Source organism: Buteo buteo, chromosome 12, assembly GCF_964188355.1.
Source record: "Buteo buteo chromosome 12, bButBut1.hap1.1, whole genome shotgun sequence".
In the NCBI taxonomy this organism is placed as follows: Eukaryota; Metazoa; Chordata; class Aves; order Accipitriformes; family Accipitridae; genus Buteo; species Buteo buteo.
In genome coordinates, this window is record NC_134182.1 from 25,874,415 (window position 1) to 25,900,373 (window position 25,959).

The window sequence follows — 25,959 nt, forward strand, 5'->3', positions numbered from 1 at the left end:
GTTTGCATATGTAAGCTGCCTATGTACAACAGTCTAAGAGTAAAAGAAAAATATCTTAGTAGCTGTAATTATTATACATGGGATGTAATCAATAAATTGAAACAGGTGAGATAGAAAAACAAGTGTTTTCCACAGTTCAGGTTGTAAATTAATCTCGGTTTTATTAATAAACATTAATAATCAATGTTAATGGTGCTGTTTTTGAAGGTTCAATCACCTCAAGCAGTCCCACTGCCCAGCCTGCTGAAGTGCTGTTGCAGGCTACTCCTCCCCACAGACGAGCTCGGTCTGCTGCATGGTCATACATATTTTTACCTGAGGAAGCTTGGTGCGACCTCACGATTCACCTTCCCGCGGCCGTGCTGCTCAAGGAGATCCACATCCAGCCTCACTTGGCCTCTCTAGCAAGTAAGTAGGTTCACTGACATTTCACTGACAATGAAAATTTGAATGGTAGGATTTAGAAATGATACAAGGAGTATAATCAGAGGAACTAAAGCTGGCAGGTTGTCTGAAGAATAAATAAATAAAATAAGTTGAAAAGCTTGCTAATTCTGCTTTGCTTGAGAATGGAAGGCCCTGCCTCTGCTTGATTTTTTTCAAGCTTAGTACACGTCTTGTGGCATTAATGTCAAATGACAAAAAAACCTCATCAAACTTCTCAAAACTTTGCCTGGTGAGAATGCAATATTGATCAGGGGTCTTCAGGCAAAATGGTTTTGTATGGTAGTTGAAATAAAGCACGAGATTTTCAGCTCTTACTGTTGTAGCCCTGCTAGGGAAACATATGGCATTTACACTGACAAGACTTTTCTTCATCTTAAGTCTTTGAAATAAACTATATACACCATGTATCAAAAATACTTAGGTGTTTTAATATATATCATCGCACAGGTCAAATACTCCAGCTGCAGTTCTGTAGTAGTGTTTGCCTAAGATAGTTGCAATCATCTTGTTCTGTATCTGTAACAGGGATACATATTTAACACTTAAAATTCAAACCAGTACAGATTTTTAAATAGTATTAAACCTTCTTGTCTTACTCTGTAGCTTGCCCTTCATCAGTATCTGTTGAAATAAGTGCAGATGGTGTCAATATGTTACCTTTGTCAACTCCTGTTATCACAAGCGGTCTCACCTATATAAAAATCCAGCTGGTAAAAGCTGAAGTTGCCTCAGCTGTCTGCCTTCGTCTCCATCGTCCTCGGGATGCCAGTACACTAGGCCTCTCTCAGATCAAACTGTTAGGCCTCACAGCTTTCGGAAACACCTCGTCTGCAACCGTCAACAATCCGTTCCTTCCCTCTGAGGATCAGGTCTCTAAAACAAGGTAAACTTCTAGTATCAATGGACAGAGGCATGTTTGTGCCAGTTCATGGTTTGGGGTTGTTTTTTTTTATGATGTTTTCTGCTCTGAGTCAGATCTTTCAGTAGCAAACTGTATTTGTGAGTACCTGTTTTTGCAGTTGAATTTTAACATTTACAGCATCTGTTTCAAATATCTTAGGAAACTTGCTGTTTTGTTGGTTTTTTTTTTAAACAGAAGGCAAATACAAGCAGTACTTCTCACTTTTGGTAGCATGCTTAATCTGCATACGTAAAAGGGGATGTTTCATCTCTGCAATAGTGAAAGAATACAAAGCACAGCAAAGCATTTAGAGTTGCATTCTGTGTTTTTAATGGGTAGGCAGTTGTCAAAAAAACTGAAGTAGCAACATATTTCTTACCCATACTGAAGTCAATGGAGTTACATAATTATTGGAGCAGGAATAGAAATAGGACAATGGGATGTTTTGCTGAAGTCGTATCTAATATTGCTGTTTGCAAACATTTGAGAAATAGGAACTGAATCTTGTTATGATTCTGGCATATCAGCAAGATTTCTTTTCAAAAGCTTTTATTTGATTAGGTGTTGCCTTGACTTTCTTACTCATTTTTAAAATAAAAATAAATAAACCCCTAAGGATTTAAAGAAAATAAGTGTTAAAGTTTTACAACTTGAATTTAATTTGACGGGTGAATTTTTGAGATTTCCTGGTTCTGAAATTTAGCGTACTAAATTGTAAGAGAGCATGGGAAAGTTTTAAAAGCCCTTCTTCTTTTGCTGGAAAAAATTTTGAGAGTAAGTAGATTTTAGAGAATATGAATACTGTCCAGTGTGTATTTGATAAAAGCTGTATAACTGAAATTAGTCTTTGATCTTGAATAGCAGTGAAGGACATTTTCATAGCCAAATTACTCTGTTGCTGTATTTGTACTTCAGAAAAGGTTATCTTAGTCACACAAAAATAACCAGTATCTAAAGAAAGAAGCTGAGTGAACGTTACTCATGTTTCCTCTGAAAGGAACATTCCTTTCAGCTAAGTTTTATAAGTATCTCAATAAAGTAATGGTAGTAATATGATAGATATATTCAATAAATTTGGATATGGGTTTTTTTAGATATTACAGAAAACTTGCTCTTTTCTAAAATGATAAATATTTAGGAGTGAATAATTCCTAAAATAAATTGTAAACTTAATTTGAGATCTATATGCAAGTTTGCCTTTTTTTTTTTTTTTGAACTATGGGAGATAAGGTTAGCTGCGAAGACGAGTTAACCTGTTAGTTTAGAACTTGTCAGTGAAATGATGCCATTTATTTCATATGCAACTTAGATTGCCTTCTCATTCATAATGCTAGTTTATACGGCATTGTAGTATATTTTTATAAATAAAGTCAAGTTAATGTGTTTCCAAACTGTTTCAATTACAATAGGTTTACTTTTCAAGATTTATTATTAAAAGCAATACTGAACAATATTGTTAAAGAATGAGAGAGATATGGGGGAAATGCAGTGGCTGACACATTTTTAATTTCTGCGTGTGTTTTTAATTTCTCTGTGTGCTTTTTGTATGCTTTTTAAATCAAGTTCACTAGGGTTCACTGTAGTTTATTGTAGATGTATATGACCCTAAAAGTTTGTAATGTCAGGGAAGCTGTGCAAGTATATAATTTTAATGCCAACCAGTATTGCAGGATCTTGACCTTAAATATGAATAAATCCAATGGTGCCTAAGTGAGGCAGTGTGCTGTTTCATGTTTCACATTTATGTTTTGGCTAGCTCCTTTTAATGTAAAAAAATGTAAAAAAAAAACCCAACAAATAAAAAGACCTCCAACAAAACAAAAAAAAACCCAACAACAAACAACCCCCACACCCTCCCCTGTACCTTCCCCCCCATATAAACACACACACACACCCCCCCAATAGCTTCGCCCTATTGGAAGAAATATATATGTGAATCAAGGAATCTTGAGAAATTTTAGGAACAAAACTTGCAGGCTCTTAACTCTTCCTACCCACCTTAAACCAATGATTACAACAGCATTACTAATGTATGTTACATTGTGGTCTTAAATTCAATAATTTTAATTTGCTCTTCTCAGACAATGTCTGATTATGTCACAGCAGTTTTCTGCAGTACTTGTCCTAGAATCTAATACAGGTAGTTATGTTATAGAAGAAAAATAAAATTATAAGAAAATGATACATTAGCTCATTTTTATGTTTTCCTTTTCAGTATTGGATGGTTAAGATTATTACACCACTGCCTCACTCACATAAGTGATTTAGAAGGAATGATGGCTAGTGCTGCAGCACCCACTGCTAATCTGTTGCAGACATGTGCTGCTTTACTAATGTCACCTTACTGTGGTATGCATTCTCCAAACATTGAGGCTGTGCTTGTAAAAATTGGGCTTCAGTCCACCAGAATAGGCCTAAAATTGATTGACATTCTTCTAAGAAACTGCTCAGCATCGGGGAGCGATCCTGCAGGTGAGTGCAATTTTTTTCTTTTCAGTTGTTGCTTAAAAACATTGTCTGTATAAATGTACAGATATAGTATATTTGCATGTTACTTTCTGATTCTGAATTTGGGTTGCCAGAACTTGCCATCGTGCTTTGTTATGCTTCTAAATATCGCAGTCTCTGTATGTGGGTAGTTCTACAACAGTAAAGAAGTGCAACCAGGGTTGTTTTGATTTTTGTGTAGAATAGATAATTAGATGAATGTTTGAAGACATGAGAGTAGGACATGCAATATATCGTAAGTGCCTCTTACTATAGATACTATGTCTAGATGTTTCAAAATAAAGAGTATCCACGAGTAGTGTTAAGGAAAACAAATGCAGCAATATTTGGGCAGTAATAGCCTGTAGGACAGTATAAATTCTGAATAGTGCTAAGCATTGAAAGTATTTACAGGTGGAGGTACATAATCAAGACACTTGAACAACTAATCTATGTCCCACAGCAAAATTTTACAGTAGTTCTTCTGTTAATGCACTGGGGTTTTTGTATTTATGATTCCGTACCACTTTGCTGTTTAGTGTCTTCTAAATGAAGGAAAACTGAATTCATATTTTACCTGTTTTGAGGTTGCTGATACTGCCAGAAAATATGCTTTTCAAAATGGCTTCTATGACTTATTTTGCCATGAGTTAATGTTTCAGTGTAACCTACTGTCTTTTGCTGGAATGCTGTTAGATAAGAGTAGTTTTCTACAGGGCAGGAGATGAACATAGTGAGGAGAAGATGAATAGGAAATGATCTGAGGAAATCTTCAGTCTTAGTGCCACTGATGGAAATTGGAGTTAAATAAGCTTCCATTTTGAAATAAAAGTTTGATTCTGTGAAGCATGAGGTTTGACAGCTCTGTTGGAATTATTCATGTCTCTTTGGAATATGTTGAAGAAAATCCTACTAGTTAAACCTTTAAGTCCCGTGTCTGAGAATGTTGCAATGATTTTTCATTTCATAGTAAGGCTGTACATTGCATTGAACATATAAAATGCACAGTTTTGAGACAGTGGTGTGTGTAAGAATTGCATCCTTATGTTAATGGCAAAACTCAATTCGATGTTAATATTGCAATTCTATAATAATTTCATTAGTACTTTTAAAAAATACATATGTAAGTACTTCTATTATTCCCCCCCCTTTTTTTTTTTTTCAACGCGGCAAGATCTGAATAGCCCTTTACTGTTTGGAAGATTAAATGGTCTCTCTTCTGACTCCACAATAGACATTCTTTATCAGCTTGGAACAACTCAAGACCCTGGAACAAAAGATAGGTAATGTTATTTGGATTGTCATGTGGAAGCATATGCAAAAGTAATCTGCTAAATAGTGGCTTGATGTTACTGCACAAAAGCAGACTTTTTGAAATCTGATTGTTTTGAGATGGCGTGAAAGCGCAGAAATCTAAAGAAGCATTCCGGCTTTTCCTCCTAGCTCTTTGCATCCTTTGCAGAGAATGCTGTCACTCTTTTTTTGCTCTTATGTGATAAAACCTTTGTTGCAAAACTGACTTTTCTCTCAAATACTTAGAACTTGGATACCTGCTATGTTTTTTTTCTCTGTAGAAGGCAGCGGCTGTCTAAGATAAGTGTTTTTAATTATTTTTTTCCCTGTTAGTGATCTAAGTCTTGAAAAAATAGTTTGAACTCACTCTTGAACTTTGCTTCAAAGGAATAGATAAATATGTAAATCAGATTACAAAAAGATAGCAAAATAATTTTTTTTTTGAGTCTGTCTTTGACACTTTATAACGTACTACATCATCTTGCCTTCCAGAATTCAAGCATTGCTGAAATGGGTCAGCGATTCTGCAAGAGTTGCGGCTATGAAAAAAAGTGGCCGGGTCAGCTACATTTGTCCAAGTAGCTCAACAAGAGAGTATGGTCTTTTGATGCCATCTCCTTCCCATTTGCATTGCGTAGCAGCAATTTTGTGGCATAGTTATGAATTGCTTGTTGAATATGATTTACCAGCGTTGCTGGACAGAGAGCTCTTCGAGTAAGTAAAGCAAAGTTTTGCACCACATACTTCTTATAACTGAATTATTTTGTTCACTGAAATGATATGACTTGGAGTGCACTCATTGTGAAATAATAGTAGAAATTGTTATCCCTGAAGCTAATTGATAAAGTGAATACTTAAAGATATCTAAACAGGTAGTTTTGTAGTTCTAAACACAGAACTGCACTTCACGTATTCCAGGTATAATTGTGTTTAAAAACAAAAACGGCAGATCCGTGTATATAATTGCAGATATGTGTAAGGTAAACTGCTGCATGTTTTTGTGGTTGTTTTGTTTTGTTTTTGTAAGGATAACTTTGGGCTGTTCTTGTTGAATTTGTTTGCAGTAATTTTCACTGTACCTATAAATCATGATCTTCATTAGTCTCCTGTTCTATAAGGTTCTATTATTTTATTACTCATGGTATCCATTATCTATAACTGATAGCTAAGAGCCAGGGGAGGAGGAGGATTGTTTCTTTGGAGTTGCCACTTTTGTTCCAGCCAGTCTGATTTGAAAGAAAAAAAGCACAAAATCTTGAGTGAATCTTGAACTATGAATTTGCTGGATGTTGCTGAATTCTAAAGAAAAGTTCATCCTAAACACCAAATGTATACTTTTAGTGACTCCAGACTGAAAATATTTGAGCTAACATTCCTCATTTATGTTGCTTAACCATGTCTTCTGTTTAAACAAAACAGAAGAGAAGCCACATAGCTTTGTTTTATGTGTATTATAGAAAAATAGCTGTTAAATTTGTGTATCTAGTGAAGTGTCTTTCATTTGTACCATTGAATAAAATTCCAGTTAATGAAAGGAACTTTGATAAACTGTAATTTTTTTGTTGCCCTTAGGAAATGTTCATATTTTTCTGCTACTTTACTGTCTCTTTTAGGCACAGTCAAACATACAAACACTGGGAAGTGTACAAGTTACGGTTATTGGTACAAGCATGTGGAGCTCTCGTATATGTGCAACGTGATGGTCTTTAGATACATGACTACAAGCTAAACCTTTTCCAAAGACCTCAGTCATATAAATAATTTTTAATTCAAAATGAGCTTGTTCATTTTGGGAATCAACTTAAGGATTTTAAATTGCTGGTCAATTAGCCCTTTCAGCAATAAATTTTAACAGAAATACATTTTCAGCATACATTCTAATGATTTTAGCTTTCGAAAAGGAAGAACTCTAATAAAAATAGACTTCCTAAAATGAATAGCCCATTTAGATTTATACTACTATAAAAGTGGGTTTCACAACTGAATTCCTGTCTTTTGGAGGAGAGTATGCTGTTTTCATCACAGGACAAAATGAAGGAATACTGATAAACTGTTGTACCTAGTTTGAACATGCATGTTGCAATATAGCCTGTTCCTCTATATCCTGCTAAATAAAACTATAATTCATATCAGCCAACATCTGGAGCAAATTATAAAATATATTTTTAATAAATACAGATGAATTGTTGTCATACCCAAATATATGGGTATATAATTCTTATAGTAAAAATAAATTCTCATGTGTATTCTTCATCCTCTTTGATATTTTAACTTTTGAAACATTTTCATTGATTCTAGCTATAACTCCCAATTTCTCCTTCATGTGATATTTCATTTTTTTCTTGGATCTATTTTCCCATCATCCCCATTTTCCATTTCAATATTTCTGCATTGTCCAATGGATACTAATTTATTCCTTAGTTATTTTTTAATATCTACTTGGAAAAGAATCTTATTTTTCATAGAGCATGAACTTGCCCGGAAAATTTTGGCAGAAGGATTGTGTGAATATACAGTTGGCAAAGAGTTTAAGTGTACCTTTATTATATGTGGACTTTGGGAAATTGTGACTATCTTCCCGAAGTTATGGGTCATTTGGTCACTGAGATGACTTTTTAATGTCTTACTTGGAGAGTTTTTTTTATCAGCTGTTCACTAGACTGGTGATAAAGCTAACTTTTGGTTAGACCCATGTTCTGTTCTAAACTCTTAGACTAAACATAGAATAACACTTCCATCCAGAAAAGGGAAGAACAATCCTTGTCTTCAAATGGGAATGTGATATATGATGATACATACAAACTTATTTAAAAACCTAATATTGAAGTGGCACGAAGTGTGTGATCCCCTCTGTATGTAAAGGTTAAGATAATGTAACTTATTATGTATGGTGTCAGTTCAGAAAACTGTGGGTTGTTTTTTTTAAATACTTCACCTACTCTGAACAAGTCTGTATGAAGAAACTATGATTTCACTATTTTAGAAATACCACTTATGAAATTTAAGCTGTATAATAGGAGCTAAATTAGTTTTTGCATTCATGTGCCTTGGATTAGCATTCAAGCAAATAGTATTTGGATGGAAGTGAGTTCAAAGGTAGGTGGGATTTTTAGTATCTCTGAGGAACAATTCTGTTGTTAACTTGTGTCCTAAGTTCAGGTTGAGTAAGGGTAGTGAGGGTAACGTCATTCAGCCAACAATATTATTGCTGCTTTCATTTTTTTGCAACATCTTCAGGTAGAACTCTAATAAAGCGAATTTTAAAAATTTTTTGAAACATGTTAAAATGCTTTCAGTTCTTACAAAGGATTAAAAGACCTTTATGTAAATGAGCATGTGTCTGCATGTGTGTGTGACCCTAGTAGCTGCGGCTTGGAGAGTTGAAAGCACAAAGAGGTTGCAGTTGGCTCAAAAATGCATAAATTATGTGACAACTGTCAAAAGACTGAAATCCTGTCTTTCATCTGCAGCATGCCAGAATAGTCAGCTTACATCTATTTTAAATACAGTATGATGAAATTGAAACATAGAGTTGAGGAATGCCTGTTGTGTGATGAATGACGTGCTGATACTGTGATCCAAAAGAGGCTTTCAAGCTCAGCACAGTGTGTTTTACAACAGCTTCTGCAATAGTTAAAACATAAATGTGGAAAGGTGTTTCATGAACCAGTGAAGAAAAGGGAATATGCGTGGCAAACTATGTGTTGACATGATTTTCTGTCTTCTACAGGTCACTGTTTAACTGGTCCATGTCTCTTCCCTGCAACATGGTGTTGAAGAAAGCTGTTGATAGTTTGCTTTGCTCCATGTGCCACATCCACCCAAATTATTTTTCCTTACTCATGGGATGGATGGGTATCGCTCCTCCTCCAATGCAGTGTCAACACAGACTGTCCATGACTGATGACAGCAAAAAGCAGGACCTTAGTTCGTCTTTAACAGATGACTCTAAAAACGCACAAGCCCCTCTTGCACTAACAGAGTCTCACCTGGCTACTCTTGCTGCCTCATCTCAGTCTCCTGAAGCTATCAAGCAATTATTGGACTCAGGTTTGCCTTCGCTGCTTGTAAGAAGTCTTGCTAGTTTTTGCTTTAACCATACTTCTAGCTCTGACTGCACTGCACAATCAATGGATATCACCCAGGACAGGCTCAGGAGGCATCATGCTCCACAGCACTTTAATAAAATGCCTATCACGGCAGACCTGGTTGCTCCTGTTCTCAGGTTTTTGACAGAAGTTGGCAATAGCCACATGATGAAGGATTGGTTGGGTGGCTCTGAAGTCAATCCATTGTGGACAGCACTTTTATTTCTGTTGTGCCACTCTGGTGCTACTTCTGGAGGACACAATGTGACAGCACAACAGGCCAGTGCAAGATGCAGCTTGCTTTCTTCAACTGTAACAACAGGGTTGACCACTCAGCAGCGGACAGCAATTGAAAATGCAACAGTTGCTTTCTTCTTACAGTGCATCTCTTGCCATCCTAATAACCAGAGACTTATGGCACAGGTGAGAAAGAAAAACAAAGTTTTAATTTCTTTATTAATAACTACATCCAACTTTCAAAAATTTTACTTTTTTTTAGCTTTCTTTAAAATAAATTTTTTTGTAAGCTGCCACTGACGGGAAAAGTTTTGTATTAAAATTGTTGGCTTGTTGGTCTGACTCTGAAAAGTATAAAAATGTTTTGGCATGGCCGTCCAGTCCTATGTATAGATTTGTATACCTCTTGATTTGGAGGAATAAACTTTAGACCATAATCCAAAATACTGTACTTAATTGGACAGGTCTAAACTCTTCTGAAATGGAATTTGAAAATCAAGCTTCATACACATCTTTAATATTAGTAACTTAAGGAGATTTCCTGGTAAATTTCTTTGTGCAACCATATACCCTGTGCAATCTGTGACCAGGGAAATACGGGCTGTTGCAGAATATGGCTTTGCATTTGGCATTGTAGTGCAAATTCAGCTATTCCTCACATTTGTTAACCTTGTAGACCTAGTTGAATAAAAGTATGAATAAAACAAAGATTTTTCAACATTAAGAATGACCATGGCCTGGGAACAGGTAGACTTCAGTAAAAAATTCAGCACTGTTCTCTGTTAATGGCTACTAGTAATATTGTATTATGCAATGGAAAATTTTTGCTTTAGGAATTTGAAAGCTATTTTTCTAAATACTCTATCTTCAGTTTTCTATCTTTTTGAGTAGTCTGTGTATTTACAATTACTTTCATGCTGTAGTCAGTGTTTTGAACTTTTTTTGTAAAAAAACCTTACTTGCTGCTGCTGTTTTCTTCAGTCGTGCTCATTTCTGATCTGGTTTGAATGATAACTGGAAGGTAGATCTTAGGCACTGACTATTATGGCTGTTTAGAGCTATATTTTAGAGACCTAAATATAGAAATACTTTAAATCTGATGTCATTTTGCATTCCCAGGTTCTCTGTGAATTGTTCCAGTCCTCTCCTCAGCGTGGGAACCTCCCAAACTCTGGAAATATTTCTGGATTTATTAGGAGGCTTTTTTTGCAGCTGATGCTAGAGGATGAGAAAGTGACTTTGTTTCTTCAGTCCCCATGTCCAGTAAGAATTTTTGATATCCATATCATGAACATGGAATAAAGAAAGTATATTAAACTTTGAAATGTCAGACAGCAGCTTTTCCTACTGTACACATTGCAGAATTTTGGAAAGGAGTGTGTTGGTGAATTGTAACTCAGCATTTTAAAAGAAAATTTAAGGCACTGTTGTAAGACAAAGCCATCTTCTTGAAAACTTATTTTCTTCTGAAAGAATTGACAACTGAAATTTAGCTTATGGAAGACTTTTTAATAGTATCCTTATGCATTAGCAGCAAATACAGATACAAGTTCTAGTCCTTCCAGCAGTTCTTTGTTATCAGTTTCGTTAAAGAATAGTCTTAGTTCTGATGCTTCAAAATTGGCAGAGATCCTTCAGCATTAGCGAAAACACCACGAATAAATTTGAGTGACAAATACTTGAATTAATTTATAAAGCAGATGTATGCTTTTATGCTTCCACATGCTTCACCAGAACACAGAATTATAATTGACTGAATGAAGTGCTATGCTCTCAGTTGAAGGCTGTGAATAAAGAAATATGGGAAAACCAGAAGTTATTAAAAGATCTGGTACTCCCATACAAAGAAAAACTATTTTCTGCTTTGGCTTCTGCCATTCTTACTACATCTCAGATGTACTACATGAGATATATGTCAGGGGAATTGCATCAGATGGTATAAAATGGAAAAGGAGGAACAAATAGTTTTAGGACAAACATTTCAATGCTACGTTTTAACCTGGCTGAGATTAATTGTTAACATGGCCATTGGTAACGTGAAGGTAAAATCAATTTTCTAATAATTTGTTTTACATACAACAGATTTTTACAGAATATTACTAGATATGTAAAAGAAGAAAAATTATCTTGAAAAGAAGTTGACAGATAATTCAGTTTATCCTATTCAAAACACCAGAAAACAGTCTGTCTGTTCTTACTGAGATGATTCCTCCTCTAACATCCAAAGAGAAACCTTAAAAATAATGTGGATGTGCAGCATCTACTTCTAGTATATCCAACAACATAACCTTTCAAAGATTTGATCCCCATTTTTTTATCCCTTAAGTTCTTATCAAAACTGTATTTGAGAAGCTAAATTCTGATTGTTATCAAGTATTAATTTTTTTTTTGTAATACTGCACAACAATAAATTGGTCCTGTGTGTGAATATTAGTAAACAGTTCTCCTGATGATAGGAGGAAGGGGATAAGTGGCACTCTTATTGCAGAAAGGTCTGTAAAAAGTTAGTGCAAGCAAAGAATGATACAAAATGTGAACAGAGCTCAGGCTAAAATATGTTAAAATATTTGAGATGTTTTAACAAGTAGTGACTTAGTTATCTGTCATAATAGCAAAAAGTAGATATTAAATCTAGAATAAACTTCATCCTCAAGTCAGCAATAGAGAAATGACATCTTTCTCTAGTCCCAAGTACATTGTGATTTCCTAATTTAATTTCAGAATTAAATTTTAATTTCATAAATAATTGCAAGTCTTGGGCATTCAATTTTTCTCTTATACACAGCTATGTAAAATAATTGGGTTTTTAAAAATAAATATGATATCATACTGTTTCTGCTGCTAAAAATATTCTAGGCTTTCAAAGCAAAAGAATTAAAAAATTAAACTTGTCCTAATTTGATGCATTTTTACTGTATACCTCCAAAGTTGAAGGATATGCCAGTGTTCTTTTAGCACACAAAAGATTTAGCTTTATTTTGCTGAGATGAGTTTATAAGAACTTAGTGTTTTAACTTATTTCTGAATGTTAAAGTCATGTTAAATGTTGACTTTTTTTTCCTTTCAGCTGTACAAAGGAAGAATTAATGCTACTAGTCATGTAATTCAACACCCAATGTATGGAGCTGGACACAAATTTCGTACTCTTCACTTGCCTGTGTCAACAACTCTAGCAGAGGTTCTTGATCGTGTGTCAGGCAAGTTTGCAATAGTTCACGTTTTAAAGATACAGTTTAAAAAAAAACAAAACCAAAAAACCCAAACCCCAGAACCAAAAAACCTGCATAAACCAAGTATGTCTAACATACATATTTGCAGTGTTCATTGGTAATTGCCGAATATGAAACAGTGATTTAAGTTGTAAGCTTTTGCATATGCCTTACATGTGGCATGTAAAATGCACTTTTACTAGTCAAATGCTATTTTTTCCTTCTGTAAAATTGAGATGGGGAAGGTGGGATTTTTGGTTTGTTCTTTTTTTGCTTGGCTGGAGGTTTTTTGGTTGCTTGCTTGGTTGAGGTTTTTATGTTTGCTTTTTAGTGTTAATGTGTTCTCAAATCTTTCATGGGGTATTTGCAAGACCATAAAAATGGTACTGCAGATATCAGTCTTTAAAATGACCTGTCTTTCATCCAGTCACTTAAATATTCCCAAATTATGTCAGTTAAATATCCCCAAACTTAGAAGTTTATCTCAAGATAGAGATGAAACCATGTTGCTATGAAAAGGACAATAATGAAGGCTACATCTAATTTCTGTGGATGTATATCTACCTATTACATAAACATTTGAGTTTGCTTACTAAATGGAGATTGAAAGCCATAATTTACTTTTAGAGATTAATTTTAAAATTATATACGAGAGGATATTCTTAAGACATGAATTTGTTTGGTTTTTAAAGTTCAGTACTTTCAGTTATACTATTTGAATATATATGGAGAGATGAACCCCTTTGTAGGATACTGTTGACCAGGCCTCCACAGACCTTTCGACACCTGAATGGTAGATGTCTTAATGTTAAAATTAATCCCACCTTGAATTTTAGTATTTATTTAATAATTTAGAAAATAGAACTATATGTTAAAGATTAGGGTTAGTGATCTTTTTTTTAAATTTAGTTAAAGAGTAGAATTCATACTAAAGGTGTCATGTCCATGCCAGAGCTCCCTAGGTAAAACCACGCAAGATGTAAGTTGATTCTCCTTGGGTAATAAATAGAGCAAAATTTGTTACGTCAAGTTACGTCAAAAATCGGTTTTAAGCATGTCTAATTTTAAAAAGGAAAAACACCCAGCACTTCCTCTTTACTCTTAAGAGGAGGTTCTCAAGTAATAGCAAAGAGAAGTCAAAGATGATTTTGCCATATTGCAGATGTGCACTGGTGTGTGTGCTTAGCTGCACATTCATCTGACTAGGTATTTGTCGTCTTATATGTAGATATATTTGTATGTGTAATTTTTTGGAACTCAGTGTAGATCAACTTTTAATTTCTGAAGCAGATCTTCATGGAGTTCAGAGGAACTATTGCTTTTTTATATCTACTTAAAATCTTTACATTGAAATTATTAACAAATTCATTACGGTAATAAATACACTACCTAACAAGGTGATAGAAGTACTATAATGGCATTTGGCAGAATACTAGACGGAACAAGATGTGCTTTGGAATTTTAATTAAAACATAGTGAATCCTAGGAAAATGCTTGAAGCTTATTTACCAGGGAATAGTTCACTATTTCTGATAGAATTCTGTATTCACTTACTGTTCAGACAGAGTCATGTGTGGAATGTGACTGAGGTCTTTAGATCCTTGTGCAATTTATGGTCAGAATTACTGTAATGGGTGGGATAGTCCCTGCATATGAAGTAGGGATCAGTTGTTGAGCAGTGACATAAACTGTACTGAATAGCTGCCTCAGAGGTGTATTGTGGTCAACTTGATAGCCAGTGCTAATAGAGACTTGGGAGGGGAATGTGATGATGTCATATACTGTAACGTCTCTAATTGAAATTGATCAAATGCTGACTTTGTAGGGCACCATAAGTTTGGGGTTTGCTACAGAATTGTTACTCCTCAGCTTAACTCTTATTTTAAATGGGTAGAATTAATTCTGGAAAAGTTTAGGTTCTCTTATGTTTCCATCCCTCATCTAGTGTGATTTCTGATTGTATTAAAAGCTTTGTGATACTTGTATATCATTCCATGAAGTCCATGGTTAGGACATTGTAAAGAAGACTTGAATATATGAGGAGTAAACTCTGTGTTTGGGTTGAGAAGGAGAGAGAAGGGATGGACTGGGGGGCAGAAAGGAAGAAAGGGCTGCCACCACTGCAACAACAGGAAGTTGTGAAGGTCCTGTGTCAGAGTCTGTCCCTTGGGTTAACTTCCTTTTTCTTAACTACGCTGTTAATTTCTCAAATAGATCATGTCATGCTTCCTGCAAAAATAAATCACAATAAACATGTTCATTTCATGCTTTTTCTCCCAGCCTTTAAAAAAATAAAAGGGGGAGGGTGTCAAAAATCATTGCCAAATCTGCTTCTCACATCCCTTCACCATAGGAAGAAAATGTGCAGTATCACTGCAGGTAGGATTGTCTAGGATGGGTACCAGTTGTTTTGTATTTCACCTGGGGTGGGGTGGGGGGGGTGTGCAGTTTCACACTCTGTATCTTCTTTTGCTCTGCACTACTAACGCAGACATAACCAATGTCTTCAGGCACAAATCATAATTTATTTCCAAGCAGTCAAACCATATCTCTTTCAGCACCTTACCCACCAGTGATATACAGTTAAAGGTAGCTGGATGGTACCTCTAGGTCTTGAGTCTGTGGTTGTAGCTTAAGGCTGCTGTGGCTATGTGGAAACAAGTTACTACTCAGAAGCAATTAGAGAATTATTTGGCCATTTTAGTGCCAGTGTTGTGTATTACAAGATGTGAAATGATCCATTGTCACCAGTCATCAATAATGTAATAGTTGCTTGCTGATATTTGTGTTCTACGCTAACGATTGAACCAAAACGGTTGAACTGCAGTAATCTAATGTTCAGCAAACAACAGGAGTTTTGGAGGTGTGATGTACTTCAGGCATCCTCCAATTTCAAAGGAACAGTCAAACTTGCCAGTTCTGAAATCGGGTCAGTATATAACACTAGATACCTAGGCCTAAATACAATAATTTATTTAAATAAGTCTGCAGGTGTCCTTAAAAAGAGTTTTGGAATTTTTTTTTTGTTTCTTTGTTGTTTTGTTGGGGTTTTTTTGGTGTTTTGTTTTCTGGTTTTTGGGGGTTTGGGTGGGGTTTCATGAGTACACTTGACTCATCAGGTAATGGTTTTAAACTGTTATAGTTTTAAATTATCAGAAGACAGAGGGGACTAGAATTATTGTAATACCTTAATTCATAGATATTTACAAGACTATTGCTGCTTGGGATGGAGCTCTAAGCCACTAAAATAACTGAGAATAGCCCCTTGTTAACAGCCTAGAAACTAATAAAATCAACTTGGTATCTTGAAATGCTTTTCTCTCTTTTTTTTTTTTTTTTGTTCTCCCCTGAATAGATACACCCAGTATTACAGCTAAGCTAATTAATGAACAGAAGGAAGACAAAGAAAAAAAGAACTATGAAGAGAAAGAAAAAGTTAAAGCAGAAAATGGATTTCAGGACAATTATAGTGTTGTTGTTGCTTCTGGTATGTCTTTTTCTTCCACCTTCTGAAAAAAGGATCTTTCTGATGTTAAAAGGGGGGGGGGGGGGGGGCGGGGAGAATATCTACCAACAATTCTTTTTATTATTAATTAGGTTAGAAAAATTGTAGTGGCCAGTTAATCTAACTGGCTGATAGGCAGCAGAGATTGGTTCCTGGTAGAACTCCTCTCTCTAGCGGATTATATACTTTGACAAATTTGTACCTATACGTGTGTGTCAGTGATATGTTGTGGATGCTGTTGCTAGTGCATTTTGCGGGATTTTGTAGAGACACACCTGGAGCTTGGATTTCATGGCAATATATTAGTATTTGTATACTATTACTCTGGTATGGGTATTACTACCTCTACCTTTTTGCAGTGGCTGGTGCATCAGAGTTTTACTTATGCAATATGCTTTGGAAATAAAAGAATCCATATGCTTTGCGTAACAACTGGTGGTACTCTACTAAAAACTGTCAGATGGAAACGTAAGCATAAAACCATGTTGTTCCACTTGGCATCCACAAATACAGGATTTTCTTACAACGCATTCACCTAAAAACTAATGTGAATATCATTCTGAAATCATTCATGTAAACCCTTTTCCTCCAAAACTACTTTGGAGGTTATAGATGGAACACAGTAATTTTGCAGTGACATGAGAAGATTGCAGTTCAGATGATGGCTGTAGAGATCATTAGTCTTCTGGTTTGAAGTTCTGGTGCGTGTGAGAGAGACATTAATGAACTTCAAACTACTCTTTTCCTATCTAGCTTTCTGCCTTCATTGAGGTACCTCAATTTCATTTACACTTCATGAAGCATGAAGAAGAGATGCTGATTTCCTTTGACTTCTGGCACCAATATTTCTTAAGCTTTTTATTTCAGGTTTTTAGATGTAGATATAACTCTAAACTCAAGTGTTGAATAGGGCAGCAGTTTCATGGATCTTGGTATATATTTAAGGCAACGCAGCTGGTGTTAATTACAGCATCATTATCTGGAAAGATATTTGCAGTGGATGCCACTTGAACAGGATAAATGTGTTTTGGTAATATGTAAAATATTAATAGGTCCAAGTGAAGGGTTAAAACATGAGTAAAGAATCTAGGAAGAAAGAAAAAAAAATATGCCAGGCTTGAAGATAGGGCACAGCATAGTCAGCCATGTCTCATCCCAGTTGCATCTCCGATCATCCAGCCTGATACAGCCCATTCCTTGTTTAGAAAGAAGCAGACTTAAGTTTTTGCTTCTTTTTGTTTGTATTTTTTCCACTTAAGTAAAAGAGTTTAAATGTAATCTTACTTCATTTGCATTTGTTTTTACTACCAGCTTGTGAAATCTTTTCTTCTTTTGTCTTTATCTTTTCATATATTCTGGGGGTTTGTTTAGTGTTGTCAGAGCTTCATGCAGCCAGTATTTAACTTGTTTGCTATTGGTAAAATCAATAGAGAGTAGAGATGGTATTTGGAACCTGATCTTCCTGAGACAAGCTAGTTTAGTGTACTGAGGTTATTGGAGAATGTGTTGTGTATTATAGCTGCTCCTGCTGATCAGCTGAAACCAGAGTGTATTACAGCGTTTCAGGTGTGGATGTTGTTAGTTTTGCAGCTGCTCATGGCTAAGCTAAGGCAGTCATTGTATGTGTCTTTCTATCTTGACCTGCTGGCTTTTTCACTTGGTCTGTCACCTGCATAGAAGACTACATGACAGTAGTATAATTTCGCTGTACCTTAAGTCAACTTAAGCTGTCCCCAAAAATGGCAGTCTTGCTATATAAGCTCAGTAAGCTTTTATGTACCTATTCTGTCTTTTAATTTTCATGTGGTGCTTACTTTAAATGTTTTGACCTAGGCAACTTAAAAGCATGTTTAAAGACTCCTTTCATCAAGTGTGGTACTGTCAGTACTGCAGCTGAAGTCACCTGTGTAGGCCAAACAAGTGGTTGTCATCTGTAGTCTGTGCTGAAGTGTCTGTCAATTTAGAAATTTTTGCCTTTCTTGCTCTCCGTTGAAAAAAACAACCTAAAAAAACTTTACTGCAGGGCCCATTGCTAGACAGGATCTTTAACCAAGTTTAAGAGCAGAATCGGAATAGCTCTTGCTTTTTTTTATGGATGATATGATCTAATACGGTTATGGTTTAGTTTATGTTTGGAGTTCAGGAGGATGCACAGCCTTGTAACTGTAAAAATACTGGGATTATATCCAAATACATTTTATACATGAATGCTACTCTGATATTTAATTAGCCAGTACTGAAAAATTCTACTTTTTTTGCTATCATTGAAGGTATTGAGTACATTGCATCTTGGCTAACTGAAGTTATTAAATACTAGAATGACTTTGCACTTCTGTACTAGGTTTGAAATCTCAATCAAAAAGAGCTGTTTCATCCACCCCTCCACGTCCACCGTCAAGGCGAGGAAGAGTGATGGCGGATAAAGTAGGTACCTCTGCCTCAGGAGGAGAATCTGCCAGCAAGACCATTAGTGTTCCAGTCTTTCATCTATACCATAAGCTTCTACCAGGTAACTTTAATAACTGGTTTTAAACTTCACAATTTTGGGCTTTTTCAGTGGCTGATACATCTTCAGAAAATAGATGTAATGCTAATGGACATCTTTACCTTTCGATTGAGCATTTTGAACTGTAGAGCCCTTCTGGGTTGGTAACAGCTTTCAAGTGGAAGTGGAGCAATATAACGTCACAGTGGCTTGACAAAAGTAACCATTATGCTGATCTTCCTTGAAGTTTAGTTCCTTGTTCCTAAACAAAATCTCAAAAACATTTCCACTTTCACTCAGAAATAAAAGGGCAGTAGGTTTGTAGGGTGACTCACATTTTCGTTCACCTGCAAGGTAGAACAGAACTGTTATTTCATTCACACTCTGTTATTTCATGTTCTGAGTGGGCAGCCAGCTTGCATTGTTCTCTGGAAGGTTGATTTGCCATTTCAGGAATATTCTTGAATTCCATAATATTTGTGTTTTCAAAACCAGCATGTCTTGAGCAGTTAGTCCTGTTTTACATATAGCAGGTACGTATTCACATTTTATCAGCTATCTGGACAAAGCTGGTGGCAGTGTTGTAGCTGGGGCATAGAGAAAGATCTCTCTGCTATGGAGAGGGATTGGTGTGACTGAAATTCTTAACCTTAGGTAAAGGACAGGAACATAGGTGAAACACTTTAATATTATGCAGAAGAGCTTCTTATCTGTTTTATAGTATAAAAACAAGGAACCAGCTAATGGAATTAAGTGGTAAACTGAAGTCATTTTCACCCAATAAAAAACTAAATTTTTCAACTTAGTACAGAATTATTGGCTTTGAGGCTGTCCTCTGGCAATTATTAGAGGGATCACATACTTGGATTAAAATATCTAAAATTGATAGAGTTAATATTGCTATTTTGGAGAGAAGATCAAAACTCAGTGCCTGTTTTCAGTATGTACCTGGTAGAGTTTGTCTACTATTAGTAACGTAGACCATTCTGTATTTGTGATCTCGTCGATCACATCTTGTGCAATAGCCAGTTGTTACAAAAAAAGAAGCCATGGAAAGCAGAATTAGTGATTAAAAAAAGGGCAGAAAACTTACTTGCACGATGGCAAGACATTTTTTTCATTTCTTAAGACAACATCTTCCACTGAAGAAACAGGTTGCTACTAAAGACCTTAATGGAACTTGTATTAAGTACAGTCAAGATGAAATGGGCATGCTAAGTGTATTATATGATCCAGATGTAAAACATTTCACTTCATGTGTAAGTCTACTTGTTATCAAGAAACATTGTTCTGCCTTGAGAGTAACTTGTAATTTCAGGGAAGAACATATTCTTCGTAAACAACAGAGTGGCCAAAATCTTGATTTGAGTAATCAGTTTGGGCTGTATTGCATGCGCATTTCAAGTCTGTATTTCTGCTGAGAAAAGTATTCCTGGCAGCACCATTCATTTTTTCTTGCTGAGTTGTGTGCCAACACAAGAGTAGTGAGATAATAGGACTGAAAAAGAATTGCAGGTTTCTTTGTTTCCCACTTTTTTTCTGTTTCAGCCATTTTACCTTATGGTCACACACCTTTATGCCACCACAATTCAAGGGTGATGCAGGGGTGGGGTTTAGCAGCAGGGGACAGGCATTACCTGCTTAAAATGCACATGAAATTACAGCCTTAACCATTTGTTAAATATGCCAAGTGCTTGGGCTCTCAGTGCAGAGCTGCCTTAGGGAATGTTGGCATAGTTCTTTGATGGTTGGTTCCAAACTGATGGGGCCCCTTTTCCCAAGAGAACAAATGGTAAAATTAAGGCCTTGGTTTGGAGCCAGATAATATTTAGTCTACTTGGCATCTGTGGTTACAAGTAATGAACAGCACCTGGACATGTATGTTAAAATAACCCAATCATAATTTTCCTCTCTGACTCAATGCCATTGTTGTTTAGGCCAACCATTACCAGCTGAAATGACACTTGCCCAGCTTCTGACTCTGCTGTATGACCGTAAACTCCCTCAAGGATACCGATCAATAGATTTGACAGTTAAGCTTGGTTCCAAAGTCATCTCAGATCCAAGCTTATCAAAAACAGACTCATTTAAACGTCTTCACACAGAAAAAGGTGAGTATTCTTACTTTTTTGGTATCTTCCTTTTTAAAATGCTTTTATTTTGGACAAAAAAATGGTTTTGATTTTCTTGGTAAGAAAAGAGCAGTTTTCTATATTTTCTTGGATGATGTTCCTGAGCCACCCTCTACAAGATAAGTGCTAAACTTTGTGAAAAAGAACAAATTCATTGCCTGTCTTTAGATTGTATCTATAAGATGCACCAATATGGTTGTTCTGGTTTTACTTTTCTTTCTTCATCATAGTGTTGTACATGATATCATTATATGTTTGTATAGATATCGTGTATTTTATTTCTTGATATGTACACTGGTTCTCCGTAGTAAGTGTGCTGATAACCAGGGCAGATTAAGTAATGCAGGAACTGTTTGAAACCATGTGAGTTATAGAAGCCTGTGAAATTTTTTATTGCAGCAACCTGGGTATTTAAATGCTTCTTAGAAAATGGGAATTTTTCTCCAGGCCATCTAAACTGGTCTTGTAACTCTAGCTTTTAAAACCATTATTTTTAACATTTTCTAATATGGTCTGGGTTTTGATAATGTTTTTTCTAATTGCTTGCTATCTACTTACTTGTAGTGCTGGGGAAGGGGGAAGAAGGAGCTGTATCCCAGGGATCTGTTTTGAAATATTTTGAATTGAAATATTTGAATATCATTCCTTCAGGGAAGGACTTAGAAGAATGGGACCTTGAAATTAAGCTAAGGGGATCTGCTGACACAGCATGGAATTACAAAGTTAATCATTCTGCTATTTTAAGACAGGGGCTTCATTTAATAACTGTTCACTTGATAGATCAGTCTCTTTCTAGAAAAGATAAGAAACAGAAGAGTTGAAAAAAATCTATTTTCTTGCTATCTGATCTGAGCTAAGTAGTTAATGACTCCATGTAATGGCTGGATATACAGATCTCTCACACTCTTGAAAGGCCTTTCTCTTTCAAATAATTTTGGTTTGTTTTGCTGTTTATTTAAATTCTCAAGCTACAATAAATATTTTTCAATTTGAATAAAACTCAAAAATCATTAGAGGAGGTTCAGTTTAGTAGTAGAGCTGCATATGAAAACATGAAGGTCCTCCTTCAGCTTTTATTAAGTTCCTAGGCTTTTTTTTTTTAAACTTCAGACTAATACTTTTGAAAATTTGACTTTGTCATTATAAATCCATTGATCTGTGGTTCTATACAGCAAAATATTAGTTACATTCAGATGTCTCTCAGTCACCACTCATCAGTTATGAAGGTTAGTGCTACTGCTTTTTCATGACTAGTTTTTTATATCTATAGAAATCATTCTTACATATCAGTATTTCCTTGCTTGCCACTTAAAGCAGACTTTTTCTTGACACCAACTGTACTGGATAGATTTTATAACTTCACATGGTGTCTCTAGTGCTGCATTTACTACTACTATACTTGAGGAAAAGTGTCATTTATTTGTATTTTCTTCTGTGTGCTTCAATGCCTTTGTTTGAGATCAGCAGTTTTCCACAGCTGAAGTGCATGACTTCACTGAAAACTTGCAGAACATTCATGGAGGTGAAATGGTTTAAACTGGGTTATAAGAAGATTAACTAAAGCCAGTACTGGAGAAATATACTTAAGTGTAACTCCTTGCAACAATATTTAAGATGTGGAAGGAATAGCATTATATTTGCACTCATAATAAAAGATCTGCCTATACCCTTACTCACTGATGACATATTTTTCAAGTGTCTTTTGCAGAGAAGCACTTGGCCTTAGTGATCTTTCTCTGCATTGTGAATATCTGTGTGTGTCTATTTTCTTGTTTTCTTTCTTTGGGAAGGCTTACAGCTTTTTACACTGCAAAACAGTGTATAACAAAGGGGTGAGTCTTCCTTAAAAATCTTTATTTTAAAATTTTCCTTATCAAGGAGATCTAACCTTTATTGTGGTCTGATCAATTCATGTCATTGCAAGCAATGGAATTGTAAATCATGTTCAGCCTAGTGAGGTGGAATCCTCCATGTGTCTGACAGAAGGTGGTCCCTTGCTGAGATCAGCATGTTTGCAGACATACTCACCTACTATCTGTCATGATAGGGAAAACTTCCACAGAGGTGGTTTTTGCCTGTATCCTTAAGAACAGTAGGCATCAAAGCTGCATGTATGAAAAGTGCTATATTCAGGCTCTTTCTTACAAAGATTATCCTGCTTTGGAAGTGTATGTGACCTTTTCTATTTCTCATAGTCCGTCAGGTTGAATTAGGGTGAACTGATGTACATACTCCTGTATATCCCTGATTTAATTTCTCTTACCTCTGTGTTTTTTATAGAGCATGCAGATTTACTGGGACCTTGCCCTGAAGATGAAGCCATCAGTCCTGGGGAGGAGTGTATGGATGCAGTTCTGGATGAATCGCTTCTTGAAACCTGTCCCATTCAGTCTCCGCTGCAAGTTTTTGCAGGAATGGGTGGACTGGCCCTTATTGCAGAGAGACTGCCTATGCTTTATCCTGATGTAATTCAGCAAGTGAGTGAAAAAATCAGTGTAGAAAAACATGCTACAAGTGTTTTGTTTGTTTAAGGACAGTATTTTCCTCATATTTCTCTGTGTTCGGTTTGACATCTCAGTTATGTGGGGAAGCTGCTTTAAAATAGGCGAGTGCATAACTCCACAACCCAGTCCAGCTATGCATGCTGCTTCCCTACACATGTTACAGTCTGCTTGAGTAGCCATGTCCTTGTGGAACAAATGTATGAATTCAGTGTTCCTGCTTACCTCACTTCCATTAATTCATAAAATATCTTGGAGGGTGCAGTAACGTAAAATTGCTGATGTACTATAAAGCCATACTTGTTTATCATTTAATTGCTCATGTAAATGTACCCTCAGCGATTTTTTTTATGGTGAAGTGAAATTCAGTTCTCAAAGCAGATTATGTAATTTCATTTTAGATTTATTATTATAAATAATAAATAACTGCATAATCTTAATTATCTTTATAATAATAAATATATCTAAAATAAAATCATAATAAATAATATGTATGTTAGTTACTTGTATACTTATACTTATGTATAGAATTTCTCTGGAGGCACTGATAGGCATTTCAAAAGTTTCAGTACAAGCATTAGTGTGAAATTACACCTTTGGCTGCTGTTCTAGGTACACAGTCTTTATTAGAAAGGAAAAAAATAACCTGTGAATTATTCAAATTCTATTTGGTTGTATTTTTGAAATTTTTGGCTGATGCTCCTAACAGGAAGTATTGTGAATATTTATTCCCTTTGAAATTAAGGTAATAATAAATTAAAGGTGCTGTTCAGTATCCTGACTGTAAAACTATGGCAGGAGTAGGAACTCTGTAGTGAGACCAGGTATTTAGTATGAATCCTTTGTAAATAGTTCTGCAAAGATGTTTTAGAGGTCTAGTATCAAGTTGGTTCAAAAATTAAAGTTAAGGAAATGTGTTCACATAAATAATTGCTGTATTTTGAAATCCAAGAGAGATAATGCATACTCTGTATTGAAGAAGACTGATTCATGGATTTCTACAACAGATGAAAGGCAACTTAAGACCATGAGAAATTTCATCCCTTTTTTCCCTTCTTTTTCTATAGTTCTGGGAAGTTATTTTCTTTTCATAATTTTTTAGCTTGAGATATAAGTTTTAATTCAAATACTGGATGAGAATTCTGTGATTCATAAAAACAAATTAAATACAATAATACCAAATAGAAGATTCTGAGTGAAGACTGATGAATTCTCTAGACTCGTCATTCTTTAATTTTACTTTTATATTTCTCCAAGTGACTGATACTTCTGATTCTCTTAATGTGTAGCTGATTGGAATAAATGCAGCTAAATGTGGCTTTGATTTTTAATTGGGAATTCTGAATAAATTCTGCAAGGTCTTTTCAGATTTATCTTTTCCAGTTAAGATCAGTCTGGTGATAAATAGTAAAATTTTAAATATGATTGCATCAGTTCATATGAATAGCATAAAAGCCTGAAACTTCTGTGATGTTTAATTATGAGAGGGACCTGGATGTCACACCTTCATTTTAACTGAGTGTATGACTGTTTCCTGGAGAATTGTATAGCTGTTACCCCCTTAAACTCCAATTCCTGTCATAGTCTGCGTAGTCCTCTGGGCTGTCTTAGTTCATAAAACAGAACTACAGACTGTTGTGTTAGAGCATAGTAGTAATAAAGCCGGCCAAATCAGTCGAAAGCCCAAAAGGAGCACATGAGTTGCTACAAGACTGCTAAGATACCCAAATTTCTTCTTGGTTTTTAAAGGTATTATGAGCAGTTGTTCACCTTTTTGCAATTTGTAATTAAAAATTAAACACTTGAGTTCACACTCAATGTTTAATGTTAAAAATAAAAGGGCCATTTCTTATTTAACAGTCTGATACATAAACTAATTTTTGTATTGATTATTTCAGTGTAATTTATGTCTCCTATGCCTCTAGATTTTAAACAACATGTTTTAATTGAGGCTTTTAGGTTGGCAAAATACAGTTGCTTGCTTGTGTAAGCGGGACTTTCTAGAACTGTATTGAAAATGCAGCAAGTATGCCCTTTTTAGCCATTTAGCCTGGTCCTCATATCTGTAAATGGTAGTGTATTTCATGTGACTTTTTAATGGTGTCCTATATTAAGATTGTATGTCCTTTAGAACCTAACTTTAATAATTTTTTTTGCCTAGGTGATTAACTGAATGACTACCAAATTTTTTTGTTGTTTTTGTTGGTTAAGGTGAGCACTCCAGTGGTTACGTCAACCACGCAGGAAAAGCAGAAGGACAGTGATCAATTTGAATGGGTTACCATTGAACAATCAGGGGAATTGGTGTATGAAGCACCAGAAACAATTGCTGCAGAACCTCCACCGATCAAGTCAACAGTTCAGACTATGTCTCCCATACCCGCTCATTCTTTGGCTGCCTTTGGTTTATTTCTTCGTCTCCCGGGCTATGCTGAGGTGCTGCTAAAAGAACGGAAACATGCTCAGTGTCTGTTGAGATTGGTGTTGGGAGTTACAGATGATGGTGAAGGAAGTATGTGCTGCAATTATTATGTTTCTTTGTAGACAACAGCTAGATCATTTTGCTTAAATTTATTTACATTGTAATGCTTTTAGCAGGAAGTTAGAATTGGTTTGAGCAGAACTGTGTTGCTGGCATCTTTGATAGTCTGTTGTCTCTAAATGCTAAATTCTG

The 25,959-nt window shown here is 35.5% G+C and overlaps 1 protein-coding gene across 10 annotated transcripts in view; it reads left to right on the top strand.

Moving 5' to 3' along the window:
* BIRC6 (baculoviral IAP repeat containing 6) overlaps positions 1-25,959 on the top strand; it is a 186,114-nt gene that overhangs the window by 98,509 nt on the left and 61,646 nt on the right. For all 10 annotated transcript variants that reach the window (XR_012652512.1, XM_075043122.1, XM_075043120.1 and 7 more), the window contains 13 exons: positions 208-408; positions 1,051-1,330; positions 3,564-3,820; positions 5,010-5,118; positions 5,621-5,842; positions 8,859-9,639; positions 10,573-10,716; positions 12,521-12,650; positions 16,018-16,149; positions 18,509-18,676; positions 20,590-20,763; positions 23,065-23,261; positions 25,497-25,797. Coding sequence is in view for 9 of the 10 variants with exons in the window: in XM_075043122.1 (XP_074899223.1) it covers positions 208-408; positions 1,051-1,330; positions 3,564-3,820; positions 5,010-5,118; positions 5,621-5,842; positions 8,859-9,639; positions 10,573-10,716; positions 12,521-12,650; positions 16,018-16,149; positions 18,509-18,676; positions 20,590-20,763; positions 23,065-23,261; positions 25,497-25,797 (3,096 nt within the window). In the remaining variant the exon portion in view is untranslated. The remainder of the gene's footprint in view (positions 1-207; positions 409-1,050; positions 1,331-3,563; positions 3,821-5,009; positions 5,119-5,620; positions 5,843-8,858; positions 9,640-10,572; positions 10,717-12,520; positions 12,651-16,017; positions 16,150-18,508; positions 18,677-20,589; positions 20,764-23,064; positions 23,262-25,496; positions 25,798-25,959) is intronic.